At 42.9% G+C, this 21,010-nt stretch overlaps 1 protein-coding gene across 2 annotated transcripts in view; it reads right to left on the reverse strand.

The window, feature by feature from the left end:
- Positions 1-20,067, reverse strand: part of ptpn12 (protein tyrosine phosphatase non-receptor type 12) — a 31,204-nt gene extending 11,137 nt beyond the window's left edge. For both annotated transcript variants that reach the window (XM_030783672.1, XM_030783665.1), the window contains exons 1-8: positions 19,697-20,067; positions 5,276-5,384; positions 4,880-4,956; positions 3,594-3,689; positions 3,226-3,264; positions 2,543-2,614; positions 1,441-1,500; positions 1,186-1,328 (exon numbers count right to left, since the gene is read on the reverse strand). In XM_030783672.1, the coding sequence (XP_030639532.1) occupies positions 1,186-1,328; positions 1,441-1,500; positions 2,543-2,614; positions 3,226-3,264; positions 3,594-3,689; positions 4,880-4,956; positions 5,276-5,384; positions 19,697-19,795 (695 nt within the window). In that variant the 5' untranslated portion in view covers positions 19,796-20,067. The remainder of the gene's footprint in view (positions 1-1,185; positions 1,329-1,440; positions 1,501-2,542; positions 2,615-3,225; positions 3,265-3,593; positions 3,690-4,879; positions 4,957-5,275; positions 5,385-19,696) is intronic.
- Between the last annotated feature and the right edge of the window lie 943 nt (positions 20,068-21,010).

Raw genomic sequence — 21,010 nt, forward strand, 5'->3', positions numbered from 1 at the left:
CAAAACATTTGAAATATTTCATTCATGAACAAATACACACACCCTAAACACAACCCCACGCATCTCTTGAAAAGTCGGTAAGTCAGTAACTGATAACATATCAGCAGAAACAAAGGCCAACCGCATATGAGAGCACATTTCTGCTTCAACAATATGAAGGAATGAGTAATATTTCCAATCGCATTGGTGAATCTGTATTCTTAACATACAAGTAACTTGTATTGATACCTTGTATTCATACAAGTGGATACACACCTGAGCTTGACACTGAATCTTAGTGAAGTATGGGCTCTCTCATGCCATATTTCATGTCATACACCTGGGTTGTCTGATTAAAAAATCTAAAACAAACAACATTCCTCAAATTCCTCAAAAAATGCTCCCTGTGCTGAACTACTTTACAGAAAGAAAAGGCACGACGTCTTTCTTAACCAGGCTGAGCCTAAGTCTCTGATGCCTGGGAAAGTACCGTGGTCCACTGTGGGTTTGGATTCCTAACCCTAACTCCAGGCCACAGACTAAAGCTATACTGTGTTGAACATGCCTATGGCATTCCAAAGCTAGACATCTTTAATCAGGCTCTAGACTGTGCCCTCATGCTGAGATGACTGTGCCCTGCAAATCAGAGGTTTAATTTTAAAGAGGCGCAGACACATACCCATGTGGGTTCAATCGCACCCTTAACAACCCGCCCCAAGCTTCTTCCTGAAAGTAATTAATTAACAACCTCTCCCCAAAAAATAAAACAAAGCGAGGGGGGGGGAGAAAAATAGGGCTGAGCTGGTAATTTTCTGAGCGTCTTAACCCCGAGGAGACGCTGGCGAGGGGAAGCGGGGGGCAGGGGTGGAGGGTCAAGCCAGCTTGGCTGTGTGATCGGGGCAGACATGATGTCATCCTATCCTCCCCTTTGGAGAGACTCTGAGTACTGTACTACAGTTCCTCAGTGTTAACTGCGGGGGGCACTTCTTGGCAGTGTCTGTGAACAGGAAGCCCTCAGACTAGACAATGCCTAACTGTTACCTCTGACTCATGGGGCCGATCAAAAGAAAACAAGATCTGTTATGAGCAGGTCATCAAGGTTACTGCCATTCGCTTGAGTCATCTGCGAGCCACACAAACGACACAGGCTTGAATTTTCACGCGAGACTTTTTTTTTTTTTTACATGTATATGGAGCAGGATTTACCTGCAGTGTATACAGATGGGTACGTCACTGTGCTCCTGGTACTCTCTCATTAGGGCTATCATGTCCAATATGGAGTCAAAGGAAGAAGGAACATCATGGTCAGGCCAGTTTATATAATGGAACTGTGTTATTCGTCGTGTCTCCTAAAAGAGGAGGAGGAAGAAAGAGAGAAAGAAAGAAAACGTGTTCAAAGGTTAACCACTCTGGCTTCCTACATGACACAACATTAGTGGGCCAAAGGATGTGCACACTTACATTCTCATACTCTGCTGTCAGAGAACGGATAAAGTAGTCAGTTCTAGCTTGTTCTGATTCCTGAAAAAAAAATTATGTATGTTAAATGATTAAAATCACAGTTGCCTTTAAGAGCATCATACCCACTGAAAACATAAGAGTTTTTTGTTGATCAGTACAGAGAAAGTATTTTGTAGAAATGTAATAGCTGTGCAGTAGATGAAACAATTAGTAAGGAATTTGTTTGATTCACAACACACTGTTTGAGTGCATTTCCAAATATACAGGCTGACTCATTTAGAAAATGTGCAGTAGAAAAGGGCTGGGGGGGGGGGGGGGGGTGGCAGAATGAAATCTACGAAAAGGGAATGTGTGACCTCTGAGACTGAGCGTGTGTCTCACTGAACGACGGTGATTATGAAATGAGACGTCTCATGGGTTCACTCATCACATTATCACATTCCCTTATCAACCTTCAAAGCACTCAATACACATAATGGATAATGGCAGATTAATGACTTAACCGTGTCTTCACAAATCAAAAAGATTTTATTTGTCTTTCCAGTGAATGGCAGATGTTTTGTTGAATAAGGCTTGAGACAGTAATACAGACACAACTGCTTGGGAAAGGTTATAGGGCACCATTTGTTGGTAGCTGTCCAATCTGAGATGAGCATTTTGAGTCAGATTGCACTGTACTACAATTATTCCTCAGTTCTTATGAACCAATGATGTATTTCAACAACCTGCTATACCACACACACTTTATTTTCCCACTCAGATTTTGCTTAGAACTTTTACAAGCTCAAAAGGGGTGTGTGTGTGTGTGTTTGTTTTTTATTGTGGAGTTGGGCAAAACGTTTGGTGGTCCTGTAGACTTTAAAGATAGATGCCCCTTACTGAATTAAATGGTATTTTATGGTAATGAGTGGTGTTATTTTAAACATGTTTGATGACCAGACAAAAAAAAATTATGAGCTAGTACTACCAAACGAGTAAACTGCCACACACAGGGTCTCTGACAGTGCATTAGCTTAACCTCTGATGGCATCAGGATCTTTGGTGGCAGGCCAAAAATAGAATTTATTTTGGCTTACTAAAGAGGTAGGAAGCAGTCACTTACACAGGAGATCCGGAAGGGACCAAAGGTCATGGGATCATCCCCAAACAGGGGAAAGTACCTCTCACATTTTTTCTGGAAGAGAGAGGACAACTCTTCATTAGATTTCCATGGAGAGACACAAATATTCTACTGTCTGTTTTCACGGTGACAGCTATCAGTCACTATTTTCACTGTGACTGACATGAGTGTGAAAAAAGATCAAAGGCCTCATCAAACAAAGCTGATGACTAGAAAGAGAGGGAGACCACACTTTCCACACTAAAGTGTGTGAAAGTCACTGAGCAGCCAGAGCAGTGATCAGGTCTCATCTCTCTGTCGCACACACACACACACGCACGCACGCACACGCATGCACAAACACACGCACAACCTTTCATCCAGTTTCAAAAAGGCAGGTGGTGGTCAGGGTAAGATGTAACATCATTGACACTCACGGTGCTGAACAATTATATACACATGTGAAAACTTTATATAGTACTATACAAACAAACCCACAACAATCACTGTAGTTTCTGACTATTCAAAATAAAGAAATGTGAAAGCACCATCTTCAGTAACAAATACACATTAGCGACGAGGGAGTGCAATATTTACAATCAGTAACTGCACAGTAACAGAACGAAACTGTGTGCTGTAAAAAACGGTGCTTTGTTGTATAAATGATCTCTGTTGTTTTCTCTTACCCTCCCCATCTCAAATTCTCGGCAAGCCATTACAATAACCTGCAAAAGAGAGAGGAAAATATAGATTATTGGTCAAACTTGCAAATTAGCAACCAGTGAGGAAACAGCAGTAATTCTGAAAGCTTCTTTTATACACACACTGTTTGCGCTGATCTAACTGTCATCCTGGATACAGTAAGTCTTGTTGAAACAGTGTCATAAGAAAATTAGTACATTTATCTGAGGATGCTTCTAGTTTAACATGCAAATAGATACAAATGCTCTGGTTATGTGGGAAGGACAGCACGGACAGGCGGCTTTCACCAAGATGAGTGTGAAAATTTCTGTTGGCTTTGCACTCACACAGTGCTATAGGTAAGATCACTTACAGCAACATTGTACTCCCAGATCATCCTCCAGAAATCTATGACAGTGTTGGGCAGTGGACCCTGTGTGGCAATGTAGGTTTCAGGTCCATCCATTCCCTGTATGTCACACAGAGTGAGTACGCAGAAATACAACCATGCATACATGCAGATATGTTTGGATAGCCTTATAAACAAAGGCTGTATCGCCAGGAAGAAAAAAACTGTTTTTATCTGACCACATACATAAACCTAAGAAAATCCAGAGACATGTATAAATGAAGAAACTGAATAAAAAAGTGAGCTAAGAGCTGATATTACAGTTCAAATCTGCAGGTGCAATACCTTCCTGAACCTTGATTTTCTGCAACGTTGGCAATGACAACTATTCTTATAAAATCCCTACACTATACATATATAATGTAGATAATACTGATAGAGCCTTTTGGTTGTCAGACCACCCAGAACAAGCATGAGCAGGAAGAAATGTGGCTACAGTGCAGTAAGTTGTTAATGGTCACAGTCCATTAGACAAATGCCTGTCTGTCACGGAGCCTCTCAGCAGATGTGACAGAGACTAATTGGGACAAGGTGGTTGTCTTCCCGCTCCACTGCAGATTGGCTAATAACAAAGCGAAAACGACACTCTCCGTGGAAGTAACCACATTAGGAGAGATCACTTTACACTGGATAATATATGAATTAGAAAAAAAATCACAGAGAGGAAGGACAGGTAATGCTTTGCTTGACATGAATAATATGTTGCGTCTATTACCACACCATTAGCACACTAGCAAGAGAGGAGACACAAAGACTGGTGGAAAGTGCTGAGAATATTCAGGTCACCTTTCAGCTACTGTTACAATCTATATTTTCTGACTTGAAGAGTCAAAGAGTCATGGTGTAAATCTCTTAGCAGATGTACACTATGACTGTGTATTAGACTACCTTGTGTAGCTAATGCTGCGTTTATCCAAGACTAATTATACAATACACTACGGCCTGACGGAGGAGTTTATTTCAGATGTTGACTCTGAGAGGTTAGGACTACTGCAGCTGTCTTTTAGCTTTCTCAGAATATATATTCATTCAGATCAGTGCAAGTCAGATTACTGTAACTATGGGATGAGTGCACATTTAAATGTGCAAACATTTTATATAACATTTACCTCAGTATACCTTCCACTTCTAACTGCATACGAAAACACAAACACATACGCACTCTTCACACTCTCACATTCTATGATGTGACATTACTTTTTGTTGATGAGAAATTTTCTTAAGATACAAGAAGTTCATCTGAAGTGTACCTTGATGAAATTCGCATTGATGTAATCAGTGTCTTGATTGGAGGTTTTTAACGTCACTTTAACCCGACTGTGGTCAACTGAAAAAGATGAAAAAAGCTTTTAATATAAATCCCTATTTACATAACTTTACTTTAACCCAGATCCCGAGTATTTAGCTGAGCATTAATCAAAGAGTGAACAGAAATAGGACATGGGAAGGGACAGAGGCTGCAGAAACAGATGGCGTTGGAGGCAGCAGTAACAAGCTGTGCTATCTACCACAATAAGTGCCTTTCCGGCCTGCTCTGCATGTCAATAATGCTTAGTGGAGAAATTCAGTCCACCACAGCCAAAGCCCAGCTGCCTGCTGGAGGGACTACACGGGCACAATGCTGGGCAAATGGGAGGATTACTTACATGGCAGTATGTCTTTGTATCTGTTCTTTTTCACATTTTCCTCTTTCTCGCCGACGTTGGTGGGGTAGATTTTTTCTGTTCGGTATTTGGTTGACAATCTGCGTAATCTCTGCAGATGGGAAGAAAACAGGAGAAAAAAAGGTCATGAAAAGGGGTTTGACAGAGCAGATCAATAGTGATCAAAAACTGTGAAAAAAAAAGCGTGTTAGTGGGGAGGGGGATGTTTCAGATTGAAAATGAGGCACGTTGAAGGGACGCTGGTTCCAGAGAGGATATCACTTATCTCTCAGGGACCATCACTACAAAACCTGCTCCTGAACCCATCTCATCCACATTTTAACTCAGAGACTTATCATTGGTCTCCCAACAACACTGAATTAGTTCTGAGCTAAGACCAGGATCTACTCCCCAACATCTTATCTCAAAGCACCAGGGTCAGACTTCCTTCAGTTTTGCGAGAACTGGCTACCCACAGAAAAGCACAACAACCTTTCCTAACATTTAAAAAAAAAACATTGCTCATTGCAGGGACTCTATGCTCTAATACCTCTGAAACCCACAACTCACAACAGGGGTTCTCATGAGTGTGGTCCCAAGTGGGAGCTACCTAGTTTCTACCACAGCACCTCTCTCCCCAGTCAGCTCTGCACACATGCCTGTCATGCCTTCAGTCTCTCTCAGACATTTGCCCCACTCTGCTTGGCTTGGCAGGGTGAGCGTGGCCCTCTCCACTGCTCCACTCCAACTCCCTCTCTTCAGACTTAATTACAGCATCGCTGAGGCGTTCTGCTGGAGTCTCAGAAGCTTGTAAAATCTTCAGGGACACTTCTAGTGTAATGAGATCCTACTTGGGTATATTAGCAGTGGGGATGGGGAGAACTTCTACATGGCGTGGATACGCTATAGTGCCTAATTAGGACTTTAGTTCTATTCTCTCTAAATTAATATGGGCATGTTTAAACCTAATCACTTTCAGTAGACAGAGTGACAAAAAAACCCCACTAGAAAAATCTCATAGGGATCGCTTTGTATAATTAGGTGCTAGATTTTCCCTAACATCGAATGCTAAACATCCGAGGGGAAAAGCATAATGCTGACAGTTGCTGTTTGTAACAGAGCCGAAATACAATTCACCTGCAACTTTTCTTAGTTTAAGAGAAGAGTGAATTCACACAACATACCATACTGAGGGTTTTATCTTTTCTGTCTCTACTTCTCATCGTGGGCGTTGTGGTTTCCAAGGGCTTATGTGAGAGTTCTGCCTTTTCTCTCTTTTGTAAAAGAGAAGGCTGTCACATTCGAAACACTGAGGAAGACTACCTAACAATACTATTTTGCTACAGTGCTACCATATAGATGTTAAAGACAGAACATTAAGAATAGAGTCCAGCAGAGAACAGAGTCAGGTCTCTAAAGAAATATTGAAAGAATCTCTGAACACAGATGTGTTGAATACATACCCTCAGAGTTTAGTAGTCACCTTCATAATTAGTGGTAATGCAGATCTGAATACCAATGGGTAGTGTGTTGAAACTGTCTGATACACCCACAGGCCAAGTGTATTTCTATCCATATTTATAATGATAATTTATTAAAGGAATATATGATTGTTTTCAAGCGTATCATGACTCATGAGTACAGTATTTTTCAGTCTTCTGACATATTTTCTGAAACTCTTCTCTCTTTAGAGTTCTGACAGTCTGTATGATCACACTGAAGTGTGTAAGTGTTTGAGGAGATTTATTTGGGCTATGGAAGGCAGTACAGGGATGCTAATGTCTTTTCCAGACAAAGCTGTGTAAAAGCCTTTCGCCCCAGGCTTCTGTTCTTTCTGGAGATCAAGACTCTCTCAGGCATACAGTAATTGCATTACAGCTATTCTGGTCTCATGTGAATTAAATTTTCATCAGCACACAAAACTCAGTGCAGCAGCAGACCAGCGGGGTCAGGGCAGAAACAGCCTAAGACACAAACACAAAACGCATGCGCACACGCACAAACACACACACACACACACACACACACACGCAGCAATGTATGACGAGTGGGTGTGCGCAAAAAAAAAAAAAAAGAAAAATTCAAATTCTTGCTGAGCTGCACACAAGGTCTTGCTTGTACTTTATAAGGCGTCACTAGGCTACCTGTTAACATGCTAATGTGCTGCTGTCTCCTTTACTCTCTTATTAGCACATACACATGTGTAAATGTACTGGAAATTAACCTATGATCTTAATGGAAATTTACTTACTAAAAACCTACTGTGTGTGAATGAGGAAGATCTGTGAATGGGGGGAAAAAACAACTGTATATTGTATGCTGTGTTCTAGCATCAGAGTCTGACTATGTATGTAGATGTGTGTGTGGTGATGAAACTCCCCTCTGGTTGATCTGAACTATCAGTCATCAGTTGATACTGATGCTAAGTCCACTTGCCTAGATAATAAAGTTGATCACCATATACGTTTAGGGGATACATAACAGCTTGAAGGGGTGACAGAGCCACTCCACCAAGGTCACCAAAACTGCATCAAATTTGAGTGGAAAGAGGCTACCAAAAAAAAAAAAAAAGACTCCTATACTCTCAATAACAAAACACAAGACCATGAAGACACCTGAACAGGGCTATTCAACAGTAGAGGTTTGCTTAGTTCTCCAGCTACCTGACTCTATGGCAGGAAATACTACTAGCCATTAGTGTCGAGAATGATTTGTCCTCTTAAAAAGCCTCTTAACATAAGATCTGCTTCGAGCCATCTGAGTATGCCTCTCCTTTTGCCAAGAATTTCATCTGATTTAAGCCTCCAGCTGTTGGATTGTGAGGGGGGCATTCTTTCGGTCGCCTTGTCCAAAACAGTGCTGTATTACATTTCAGATGAAACCAGACAGTTACTCCAGCCTGCCTGTTTGACTGCAAAATCAACCACACAGGCACTCTTTCAAAAACCGGTCTTTAAGACGCTTCAGGGACGTCCTAAAAAGATTCTGCATCCTCTTAGTCGTATGAAAGACATATGCAAACAAACAAACAACATAATGAAATGTTTCTTTCCCTGGCAGTGGTCGGGAGATGGCTCTCTCTTCTGAGGTACATAAAGATTGCTCTTTCACAATGGACAAACACAGAATAACAGCCTGGATAAGGCAGCAAGAAGAAAAGCAGGAAACGGACAGGGAAAGAAAAGGCCTGTGCTCTGTTGGCATATGTATGTCTGTATGATTATGTGGCAACGTTGTAAGGGCGTTGTCAATAACACAGTTAATGGACACTTTGTTACCAATACAGTGTCAGTCTGTGACTGCTCTGTAGCAAACCAGTTAACATCTATTCTCTTTCTGTCCTGTCTACGCTGCTGTGGCTTGTTGCCTGTGCGACACAGGAAGTTGTCGTGTTTGTGTGCAAGCGTAGTTGAGTCAACCAACAGGGCAGCACTTCCTGAAAGTGCATACTATGACTATAATACTTCCCCCTCTGCCAGCACAGGGGTGAAACAATGACCGGGGCGTTAAAAGACCCCCCACCCACACCCCCCAGCCATGCCCAGCAGGCAGCCTATAGAGAAATTGGCCCAGTGCTCCCATTCTCTTCCCACCCCCTCACCTACCCCTACACTGGGCTAAGGCGGCAGCCTCATATTTAAGCAACCACATCACAGGCTAACACACCCCTCTCAGAAGAATCAGAGCCCACCAATGTCTGAGTCCTACGTCACTCACACCCACACAGACGCACAATGTATAGAGCCTCCGCCACCTCCAACCACGGGGAGAGTACGCAGGGAAAACACATTCGCCCAACTCCACAGCAGCACTGAAACCTAAGATATCTCTGCTGCCTTTTCCACCCTAACTCAGTCAACAAAGAGGAAATAACACCTTCAAAAAATGTAGGTTACAATGTATGGTGAGATATCTTTGCCTCGAGTGAAGAAAAACACTTAGACAATGAAGCTATGTCTGAAATAAAAACTGAAATTTAAAAAAAAAAGTGTCTATCATGGTTAAAGAGAGGACATAGCAGTGAATTGTACTACACCTGTGCTTACATTCATACATGAGAGATCATAATACTAACAAAGGGCCATTTTGAGCTATGTTCTGAACCACATGAAAACCCCAGTCCACATTAATCCACACAACTTGAAGAAAGTGGCCTTGTGCAGCATGCAGCAGATGCTGTGGTGGACTGATGCTGTAATCCCTCTGTAAGCAGAGGAGCCAGCTGAGCTGAACCAGAGTGAAGGCAGGGGTGAAAACACTCTTTAGCCCACCATAATGGCACTGCACACACATCAATCAACAGGCCCTGGGGAGGAATGAGAGGGTGAGGACGAGTAAGGGATGATAGAGCAGCTGTGCAGACACAAGCCAAATCAAATCAAATCAGATCAAATCAAATCTTTCAAAGTTTAGACCATGCCTAACTGCCACCACCAAAAAGTGCACGGTGGTCACATGTCTGTGTGTGTTTTTTGCTGTTAGAAGGTTACGAGCTTGTGGTTCCGGAGGTATTTGATCTGGCAGCAGAGGCTGCATGTTTAAAGCTTTGGGCTGTTGGTAAATCATCAACGATTAGTATTATTGGTCTGTTAAAATGGATCAATACAAAAGCTTTGGGTCAGCTGTGCAGCTTCTATTTCTCTCTTTCCATCTACAATGACAAGAGAAGATGAATACACTGAATATAATCCACATTTTCTCTCTCTTGGACTGGGTCCAATTCTCTTCCACTCTCAATTCCTCTCAAAGGAGAGGAATTACTCCAGGCATATTCCAGTTAAGCATAAACTGACAGTCTGGGACCAATTCCTCTCCACAGCAATGCTGGACCTCTCTCTGTCTCACTCTCTTGCTTTACATTTTCCACTCTCTATTTTCCCTGAAAAATAGGAGAGTGTTTTTTTGCCGAGGTGTAGCGTCTCTGGAACATGTGGCCTAACCTACTTTTCTCTTGACTGAATAAGTAAGCACTTGTTTTCCCTTTTCCTGAATTATTCACAGGAAATGTGGCTTTTGTAGGTAGTGTATGCTCCTCCCCCAGCCCTCCCCTCTGATTGCTCGGGGCTCTTAGCAAGGAGCAGAGGTGGAGCTACGCTAGGTTTCTGTGGAAACTCCGTTGTGGTCAGGATGTGTGGTCTGCTGATGGTGGCGGTACCGCCCCCCTGGGTCACCCACTCAAGAGTAGGCCCATGTTCACCACACACACACACACACACACACACATACAATTATAGAACACCTCAACACACATTGTTACTGAGGACAGTTCAAGATATGTACCATACTGCAAACCCAAGGGCTAATTATGGACTCATAAACAAATCCTAAAGTCCTATTGGCTATTTCACAGACGCATGGTTATATATATGGTTGGCCTAGCATGAGACACAACTCAACCGGGCAAAGTGTTCGTCTGAAGGCCTCCACACAAGAGACCAGCGTCAATCTGATATGAATATAAAGCCCAGCACTTTGTCTGTACCTCACTCAGCTGTCCCTGTGATGCCCACGGAGGACGTGTAGATTCCTTGGATATTCACACTAGGCCCAGGCTCAGCTCTTTACACAAACACATGCTGACAAAAACTTCCACGACAAATACCGCTCATGCAGACCCTCAGGGAAAATGAAAAGCGAGAGTTGTCTATCCTCATACCAACAGATATACAGGGAGAATTTACAGTGTTATGTACATAGGTGAGAGGATAACAAACAGAGAGAGAGGACAGGGAAAGGACTATACAGTATATTTTAAAACCATGCTCTCTTTACGCCCTTGCATATTCTCTCTCTCTTCCTCCGTCACACACTCACTCTCTTTCCTTCTGTCTCGCATGCTGAGATAAAGTTTCAGGAAGCGTTGGACGTCACCCACGCAGACAGGTTAATGAGAACAACGAGTAAATGCTACTCAATCTGTCCCCCATCCAACTCCCACTGGCCTGTACATGCACACAAAACCCCCATACACCCACATCCTAGGAACAAAGACATATTCTTCTGTTCCACAATCTTGAATGTGTGCAAGTGCTGTGAAATACACAATAAGAGTTCAAAGGACATTAAACCAGCCATAAACCTTTCTTGTTAGCCTCTGAGGCGACCACGGCCAATGGAGTAGCAGAGATCCTGTCTTGATATAGACCCTGAAACGGTAATGATCCACCAATCCTCTGGAAAACATCTGTAGCACAGACAGCACACGGGAAGAGCTGCGCCCCCTTTTTGCCCCTGCTGCCGTTCTCCTGCTCCACCCCAGGCCGGGTGAGTAAGGGGCTGTGCCCCCCGTGAGGCGGATGAATGAGTCAGCCACTGGTAGATCCTCTGTCTCATTAGGCCGTCTTCCAGCTGGTCATCTACTGATGCCTATCAGTCACTCAGCACAGGCAGGGATGGCAGAGTTTTGAATCTGCAATCTTTTTAGAATGCATTTTTTAGGTTTCAAACTAAAGCAAAGGGCTTAAGCCACCTAATCATCACCAGGAGCAAAGAGAGTGATATGAAGGATTTCAAAATTTCAGACATTCAAAACCTTCCAAAAATACCTTTAAGGAAATGCAATTAAACTGAACAAATTTCCCAGGGTCCAACAAAAGGTCTCAGCTCTTGTAAGAGGCACTATGATGCACTATATGATGAGTGTTTCTGTAAATCAGTGATTCTGCTCACATTTTAGCCTGAATGGTCCAGAAGATCACCATTAATCTATAATTAAGTATGTATGTGAGTGTGTGTTTGTGTGTGTGTGTGTGTGAGAGAGAGAGAGAGAGATGGAAAGAGAGAAATAGCTGTGATATTACACACTTATCACTGGTTTCTCTGACTGTCATAGTGTTCTTGATGAAATGCTGAGCAGGAGCGCACCTACATGACAAAAAGGCTGGAGAGTGACTCAGACCTGTTTGAGACATTTTCCCTCGGTAACTGAAGTGCAACAAGTTATACGAAGCACAGCCTTTCAAAGAAACCCAACTGCTGTTTTCCAAGCATCCTCCTGTTCCTCTGTAAAGTCTACTGTAAAACTGGGTATAATTAGAGGAAGTTGAAAATGTTCATGAGTAAATGATGAGCTCCTCTCCATATGGCTACTCTACAGCAGAGAAGGACACTGCAGGAACACACAGCTCTTCATTAGCACAGTGACAGCATGATGACATAGCAGTTAACACAGGTAGTAACAGCTGCTGTCCATATGCAGGTTACAGACACGACCAGCCCTGTCTGTGGAGGATGAGGTCCCTTCGAAAGCGATTAGAATCTAAGGAAACCTAGATGCTGTGAATGTGTACGTGTGTGACTACACGTACGTGCGTTTATGTGTGTGTGTGTGTGTGTGTGTGTGTGTGTGTGTGTGTGTGTGTGTGTGTGGGCGGGGGGGGGGGGGGGGGGGTGTACAGAGAGAGAGAGAGAGAGACAGAGAGAGGGGGTGTACCTGGCAGGGATATCTATGCCACAGGAGTATTTTTTGTCTGTGAGTGAATGTACACTGCAGGAAACACCTGGGGTGAGGCAAGAAGGGAGGTGAATACAGACCTCGGACCTGCTGCTCTGTTCCTCTCCACCACTAGCTTCCTGTGGCAGAATTTAAGCCAAGCAGACCCATGCTCAGAAAACCACCAAGAGACCCAAGACAGTCAAACACATAATCCCCCATGCACCTTGATCCCACTCCCCAATGTATATGAAGTGTACTACACTGAAGAAACTAATACCCATTCTCTACTGTTACAGTTGACACAGCATTTTCTCACTCTCATCTCTCTCTCTCTCCCTCTCGCTCTCTCTCTCTCACACACACACACACACACACACACACACACGCACGCACACACACATATGCAGTCAGTAGCAGCCCATGTGTTTCAGCAGGCTCTGGGGAGCAAACTCCAGTGACACCAAGAAATGACTGATGAACTATGAGAGAAAAACCAGTCATCTTGTTTCCTCAGACAGAGAATATAAAGCACTGGTCATGAAGAATATACGTGAGCTTGTCCAGGCCACTGTTCTGTCTGACCCCAAACCTCCTGGAGATTTGTCGAAAGCTTTACGCCATCATGGCTTTTGATGATGTGGTGGCCTAGATCTGGGCCATGTACAGACCTCAACAGCAAGACAGACCTCTGACAGTTTTTGGCCAATGTTAATCAGTGAGACACTGACAAATGTAGAAAAGTGATGTGTGAAAACATTTATAAGTGTTTATAAATGCTTATGCGAAAAAACGTACGGGTGGAGCGTACAGCCGTTTGTATTTGTGTATAACGTAAGAAACTGGTTATAGATATGAACACTGAGATCTACCATGGGTATGTAATGCAGCGCTTTTTGTGTGTGTGTGTGTGTGTGTGCAGACAAAGAAAAATATCCAGGGATAGAGAGGAATTGAGGAAAAACGCAGAACAAAAGAGGGTCTTAAAATATACGTCAATTCTCTTAGAGAGCTTCTAAATATAGGCAAAGAGAGGGATAAAATTCTCCAAAATTATTGCGTGTCTAAAGAGAGAATTTGTTCCATAATTTGAAGCTATGAGTTTACAGTACCCAGTTTGAATTTGTGTGTGTGAAGAAAATGAAATAGAAAAAGGTCTCCTTGTCTCTCTTTCTCACACACACACACACACACACGGCAGTATGTATTCGTTGGTCAGCCTGGGAGCGGTCAGGGAGGAAACAGGAGCCACAGCTCTGGCATTGGGCTCTGAGTAGGAGGTATGAGCACAGGAAGGAGGGATGAGTGTCCACACTCGTTTTCTCAGCCAGTGATTTTTTAGACCAAACACAGGATGTGAGAGTCACAGCCCTTTATCCCCTTCTCTCATTAGCCTGGCATGAGACACTGGCCCAACCACTGTAAGTGTGTGTGTGTGTGTGTGTGTGTGTCTGTGTCTGTGTGTGTGTGTGTGTGAGAGAGAGAGAGAGAGAGAGAGAGAGAGAGAGAGAGAGAATAGGGCTGCCCACAGAGTCCAGTGAACTTCATCGACATATTTATACAAGAGTGGATCAATTAACAAACATCATTATGTTATTCCATACATCTCTTCTTTAGACTGGTGATGACTGAGAAAACATTGATCTGAAATCATTTGGTGTGTACTCTTTCCTTCTTGAGTACTGGTTGTGTGATTCAGGAAGTGAGAGAGTAGTGTAGGGTCGTGGAGAAGAGGACAAGCATGCTAGAGTATACTGGTAGAGGCAGAGCATGTGAGCCTGTGACCACTTCAACTTTCCCACCCATAATCCCCCCCTCATCTGGCATGGCACACAGAGGAGGGAGGAGCACTGGTGAGCATCTGTCAAATCTCAACTGTATGGCTTACAAAAACACACACACAGAAAAATACGCACACAATTTAAGCCAAGATACCACTGCAAGCTAGCCACAAACACACACACTAACACTCAAATGGTTTACATTTAATTACACTCACAGGGGGAAACATCTCACTTTACAAATATACAAATAAACAGCAATTGATGACATCATCTCCTGTAGGTTATTATCTGTACTGCTTGCACTGGTACTGAGAATGTTCTAGATTTACTCAGGCTAGCTTTGATCCCCTTAAAGCTCCACCAACACACACAAACAGAAAAAACAATCAATCTAATCGCCTGCACAGCGGAAATACCTCGCTTAGCTCTGACACAATTTCAGAATCAAGGCATAAAAATGTTATTCTGGGCGGCTGGGCTATAGTGAGTCTAAGTAGAGAGAAAGAGAGAGAGAGAGAGAGAGAGAGAGAGAGAGAGAGTGTGAGTGAGTGAGTGAGTGAGTGAGTGAGTGAGTGAGTGAGTGTGTGTGTGTGTGTGTGTGTGTGTGTGTCTGCATAAGAAAGACTGTGCAAGTGCTGAACATTACTAACACTGAATGACTGAGTAACATCTAACTATCATGGACTGCCACAGACACCGTCCATCACCTTCTGTGTGAATTGATAACATGTATGTGCATGCATGTGTGATGACTTTAGGCACAAAAGCATGAGGTCTCGTCGCAGTAGTGTGGTTTTGTGCGTTTTTTTTTTGTTTTTTTTGTTTTGTTTTTTTTTAAGAGAATCACAATGAAGATGAAAGCAGATATGGCTTGAGCATTTATTCATTCTTTTATGTGCATATTAGAACTTTCAATTTAAGTCAGAACATAATAAATGTACCACCACGAGATGCTTCAGTAAAGAAACTTCAGTAAAGTGACAAAGTGCTAGGCTGTATGAGATTCCAACACTATGTAGGCATTGTAAACATCTGGTATACCATGAAATAAAAAGTTAATTCTAGAGGACCCACAGTTGCATAACTGTAAACCTACAATGGTAACATCACTCTCCATCTTCTATCGCTCTAAATCTATTCTGGGCTACACATTTCCTCTCTCGCTATTACTCTATATGTATATGGTAATCTGTTAAGTCCAAGTTCCATGTTCATCTTACAAAGAGTACAAAACAAGGGACTGGCCATAGCAATAAGTAATTCAGACTGTGTAGAAAAAGGACAATACAGATCCCCACAGAAGCATGGCCGTTTCACTTTGTGCAGAGAGCAGCAGTGTGTGTGTGTGTGTGTGTGTGTGTGTGTGTTACCACACAACTCTTTATCATGTTAGATGATCAAACTACGGGGTTGACCAAGAGCGCCTCTTTCAGCGGGTTTCCGGTAGTCTCAGTTGAATCTTTTTTTAAACAAAGAACGTAAGGTGCTGTGATATGGGCAAAGAGGCATGTATATTCATTACTGACTAACTGTACAGGGAAGCCAGGATTGTATAGGTGACCCCCTGTGGTGACCTAACAAGACCAGCTGTGCTGTGAGTCACACACACTCCGTCTATTTATTTTTTTTTTATGAGATACAGGATCTCCCCTTTCTCTCTGTCTCTCTCTGTCTCTCTCTCTCTAGAGAAACGACACATTGCTCCTCTTCTTTACAAGAGAGCAGAGAACAACCTTACAGAATAATTGGTCACCTCCCCCCCCCCAAACATTACCCTCTTGCTGAACAGCAACAGACACTTAACGTTCACTCTTCAAACACTGAGCAGTGTACAGGCACTGAATCACTTACTCCCACTCTTCAAAAATGTAAAAAAAAGAAAAAAAAATCCATTCTTCACCACTCAGTCAACACCAACAAGCACTATGAAGATTTGAGTCTCACATGGAGAAGGTCATACGCAATAATAGAACAAGCTCTGACGATACATTATTACACATGATGGTTTAACAGTGTTACAGAAAAAGGCCATGACATCTGGCTTTTCCACATAATGGGTGATTCATTATTGTATGGTACTATGGAGTTTTATAGGACACTCAGAATTGCTACTCTGCTGTTAAGAAATTCAATACTTGATTAAATTCAAACCAATCCCATTTAATTCACCACTACCCTATTCAAATGAAATGGCTACTTTAACAGTACTGCCCAATAAAAGGATATTCAATTGACTACCAACAATAGAACACACACACACACACACTTAAAAAACTGTAGCCTCTGATCTGATTTTCTGTTTTGGGGAGAAAAAGACTGAGAGTGTAGCAGAGGTCTCCTGTAGGGCAGTGTGGGACTGGCTAGCTTTACTAGCCTTATCACCATTCCACCAGACACACAGCGGTCTAGACGGGTCTCAGACATGCAAGGGGGGGGATCAGCCAAAACGTTCAGGGATACGAAGCCCTCCGTCTTCTTCCACAAGCTGATTACCCACTAGCCACTTCAAAAGACTGAAACACTGCTTCCTGCTACCATCCCCTCATCTCTTACAGCCCACCAGGCAAACATGCCAGGCTGCAGAGGACAGAGAGAGAAAGAAGAACATTGCCAAGAGCAAAAGATGGGCTGGAGAACATGGAAAATGTGGCTGTATGTTACTTCTGGAAGTTACAAAACTTCCCATGTTCCCAACATTGTGGAAGATGGTTTAAATAGAGTGTATATGCGTGTACTGTGTGGCTAACAGTGGCTGGTAAGAGAAGAAAGGGACATGAGAGGAAAGTGAGGTCAGGGAGCTTGTGCAATTGTGCGAGTTTGGAAATGCAGGAGCTCCTCCTGAATAACAAACTCAAGGCCTGTGTGTTTGGCCCACATACATCCACCCATGTACACCCCCCACCCCCCACACAGCCACCATTTTGCACCAGGAGCATCATGCCAAGTCCTCTAAATTACTCAAGTCTTGCACATTGTTCAGTTAATTCTGTGGAGAAAGGGGCAAAAAGAGTCTCATCAAAATAGCTGGCATGTCCGGGCCCAGTTGGCATGCGAAATGTTCTCAAACAGAAACCCTGAATCAAGCCAGATTAAGTCACACTGTATTAGCAATTCACTCAGTAAGAAAGCACTACCAGAACAGTATCACAGGCAGGCCAGGGATTGATCCCTCCATCTGGGAGAGAAACAGCAAGCATGAACTACAGGGAGAGTGATCTGTTATTCAGTAAATCTCCAAAGGTCCTCAGAAGGACAATTACCCCCCCCCCCCTCACCAAATCCATACCAGTCCAACTTCAATTGCCCCACTTCCTGTCAGCTTCATTGTGATATGTCGACCAGCAGGGGAGCAGGCCAAAGTGTGTGAACCCTACTTTGTGGGATTTGTCCAGTACCCCCACAGTGCCTGGGTATAAGTAACACCCAACCCCCTTCACACAAGCAATCCTTTTCAAAGAATTCTTCACTGTACACCAAAGATGGTATCACTCTTTTACATATTTGACAAAATACCTTATTATTACTAACATGTCATCACTTGTACATTACCTACCATTAAATTACTTCCTATAGGATTTATCTGAAAGTGGATAGCATTGCACTGCTCTCTGTATTACAACCCAAACGTCAAAGCTAGTTCTAAACTGAAGAGGAGTCAACGTTCATACAAACAGAACAACGCAATACCACATTGCTGATGCCTCCGGAGTTCTCCTTTGTGTAGATGTCAGTTCACCAAAGCTGCCACATTTGTTAAGATGTCAGGACAGTTTATATAAACATTAAACGTAGCCTGTGCCACACTGCTCAAAGCCTTAGGCTTGTCTAAACCGTCTCGAATGATGATTTTTTGCGCCCTGTCTTCATGCATGTACAGGAGTTCGTCCTTCCGCGGACAAGCGCGCAATGCTACCGTAACACCAAGAATCAGTCTGGCCATTTGAGCATATGGGGATTTTAACTTTTGTTAGTATATGCTCGTCACGTAACTGAAGTTGAATGTAATACCACGTTGATAATCATTGTTAAAGAAAATTGGCTGAGACCGTGCTGCAAAAATGAGACATTTGTTTGCGTCGATAGTTTTGGTCTTTTTGACATGATACTAACACAGTGCTGGACAAGGACTCACACTTCCTCTACTTCCTCTACAATGTCCTGACTCGAGGTGGTTCCAACGCCCCTGTTCCTTGCGCAACATCCGTGAACTCCCTATTTCACTATACCCCTCCGTCCGAGAGGAATCATGAATTCTGCTTGCTTAATTATAAGGGAATTTGGAATAATATCGAACGTAATTTTAAACTTGTATCTATTCATTATTTAACAGTAACTACGATAGGTTTAAAATTTTGGGAAATGCCTGGACAAAGACAATGACGCTGCCCAAGCGCACAGAGACCCGATACTGCTTACCCAATTGTGTATGGAAAAAGTTAGCCACGCTTGTAACTGAGAGAATGTTAAAATGTCAAGAACCAAATGAAAATGTTTTCTACACAAGTAAACTGGTGTAAAGTGGATTTTTTAAAAAAAATGCAAAGAAGTGATGGATGAACGTGGACTGTAGACACAGCAATGATCTCGCAGGCTAGGTGACTGAATCTTCTAGCTTTCACATTTCGAATTTACTAATGTGTCCTAAAAAGCTATGTCAGCGTCAAACGCCTGACATATTCTTGTATACTGCCACAGTTTGACAGACAGTATAGACAAGGAAACGGGGGGAGAAACATCGACATGGTTTCGCCAAATGATAGCTTCCTTGCTACAAGGCAACATCAACTCTGTTTTAATCGAGCTGCCTAATGTAGCAATCTCGTTATTGTTGCAACGGTGGCTAAACCATTTTGGTGATGAAAACATTTGGATACAATGTTGCAGCATGCAGTTTGCGACACCAGAACACAAACAAGGGACCAGCAAAACTTAATGATGGTCTCTTTAACAGCTTCTCCTTTGAGCTTGGACGTAACTAGGCCGCAGATCAGCCTGGAATGGGGAGTAGGAGCCACTGTGTACCCTCGTCTCACAGACAGCTTAGTGGGGAACGTTATTTTAAGAAACGACGAAGGCTGAAAAAGACTTAAAGACTATATACAACCAGAACGGTAATATTTCTCGAGCTGAGAGACCAGCCGGGAACCACAGACGACTGTTAAAGACAGCTGAGTGTAAGAAACAGGAGGTCTCCTCTCTTAGTCTCACCATGAAGTCACTGCCGAAGTTATCCTCTCCCCTCTGGTCCCCCGTTCGCATGGCGTGAACCCCTTGAATGAACTTCCTCAGGATACTCGCCTGGTCCATCCTTACAGTCTCCGAAAACAATAGCTTCCCCACGGTAAATTAAGTAATCCCAATATGAAAATGATAAAGAAAAAATAAATAAATAAATATTTTAAAGAATCCTCTTAGAGCGTCATTCCAACATTTTTATCGCTCCATGCTCCTCTGTCCTCCCAAATGAAGACCAGTAATCCGACTCCGCGCTGTTTTAAGACTTTTTCGCGTCCTCTTCTTAGAATACGTCAAACAGACTGTAATAATATTTTTTGTTAATAAAAACAAACACCGGCTTGCCCCTCCCTGCCTTTACACTGCCACATTAGCAACTAAACTCTGAAACAAAACTGGCTGGACCGCCCAAAAGCCGCTAAGGCACGTTACCGCCCCTGTAGGAAATGGTTCACTTCAATAGGATAGTCGGTAACTGTAGTTAACATATGATTGGATAAGCGTTGACGTCAATCACGTCTGGGACCAAGCTCTTTATTGCTAACAGTGGAGCACGGCTGTCAGTCATAACGTCAGCGAAGAGGACATGTCATTGGCTAAACCGTAAGTGCAGGTCCAACCCTACGGCTTACCCAAATACTCATCGCTGTCAAAATTGGTGTTATTTAGATACGGAAAAGGAAAAAGTATTTTGTTCTTTGTTCCCAATCGACCATCAATTTCATTTTTCCCCCTGCTGATTTCCAGTCTACAGTATGCTTCTCCGTGGCACACTAAATACTTACGTCTCAGTGACTGAAACAGTCATACTTAATGTTCAGTATAAAATACTACAGTATGATGCATATATCCTGCCGCCTGGAGTCTACGGTGTGTCAAGGGATAGGATCATGTCTTTAAACAATCAAAAGCTTTGTCTTAATGGTTTGGAAGAAATCGATGTCTCGTGCTTGTGTGTATATAGATGTCCACAACAGATAATTTCAAGGTGGGCCCCTTTCACCATTCCATTTTTAAGTTTCCTGTCATCTGTAGTTTATAGTTAAGGACTATTAAAGCCATTGAAAGAGATATAGTTCTGTGTGAAGAATATTTATGCTCCCTGTCTCTCTCTCTCTTCTAACATTGCTGTATGTCTCAGAAGGGGAAAAAAACACACCATCATATGCAGCATAAGGAATGTTCTGTTTATTCTTTGTCACTGATCCTGCATGCATCAAGTACTGCCTCAGCCCTTAGCTACTCCACCCAGTGCACTAATGTCCCCCCATTCATCTAAGTAACACA

The sequence above is a fragment of the Chanos chanos genome, chromosome 1, assembly GCF_902362185.1.
Source record: "Chanos chanos chromosome 1, fChaCha1.1, whole genome shotgun sequence".
NCBI classification, from domain to species: domain Eukaryota; kingdom Metazoa; phylum Chordata; class Actinopteri; order Gonorynchiformes; family Chanidae; genus Chanos; species Chanos chanos.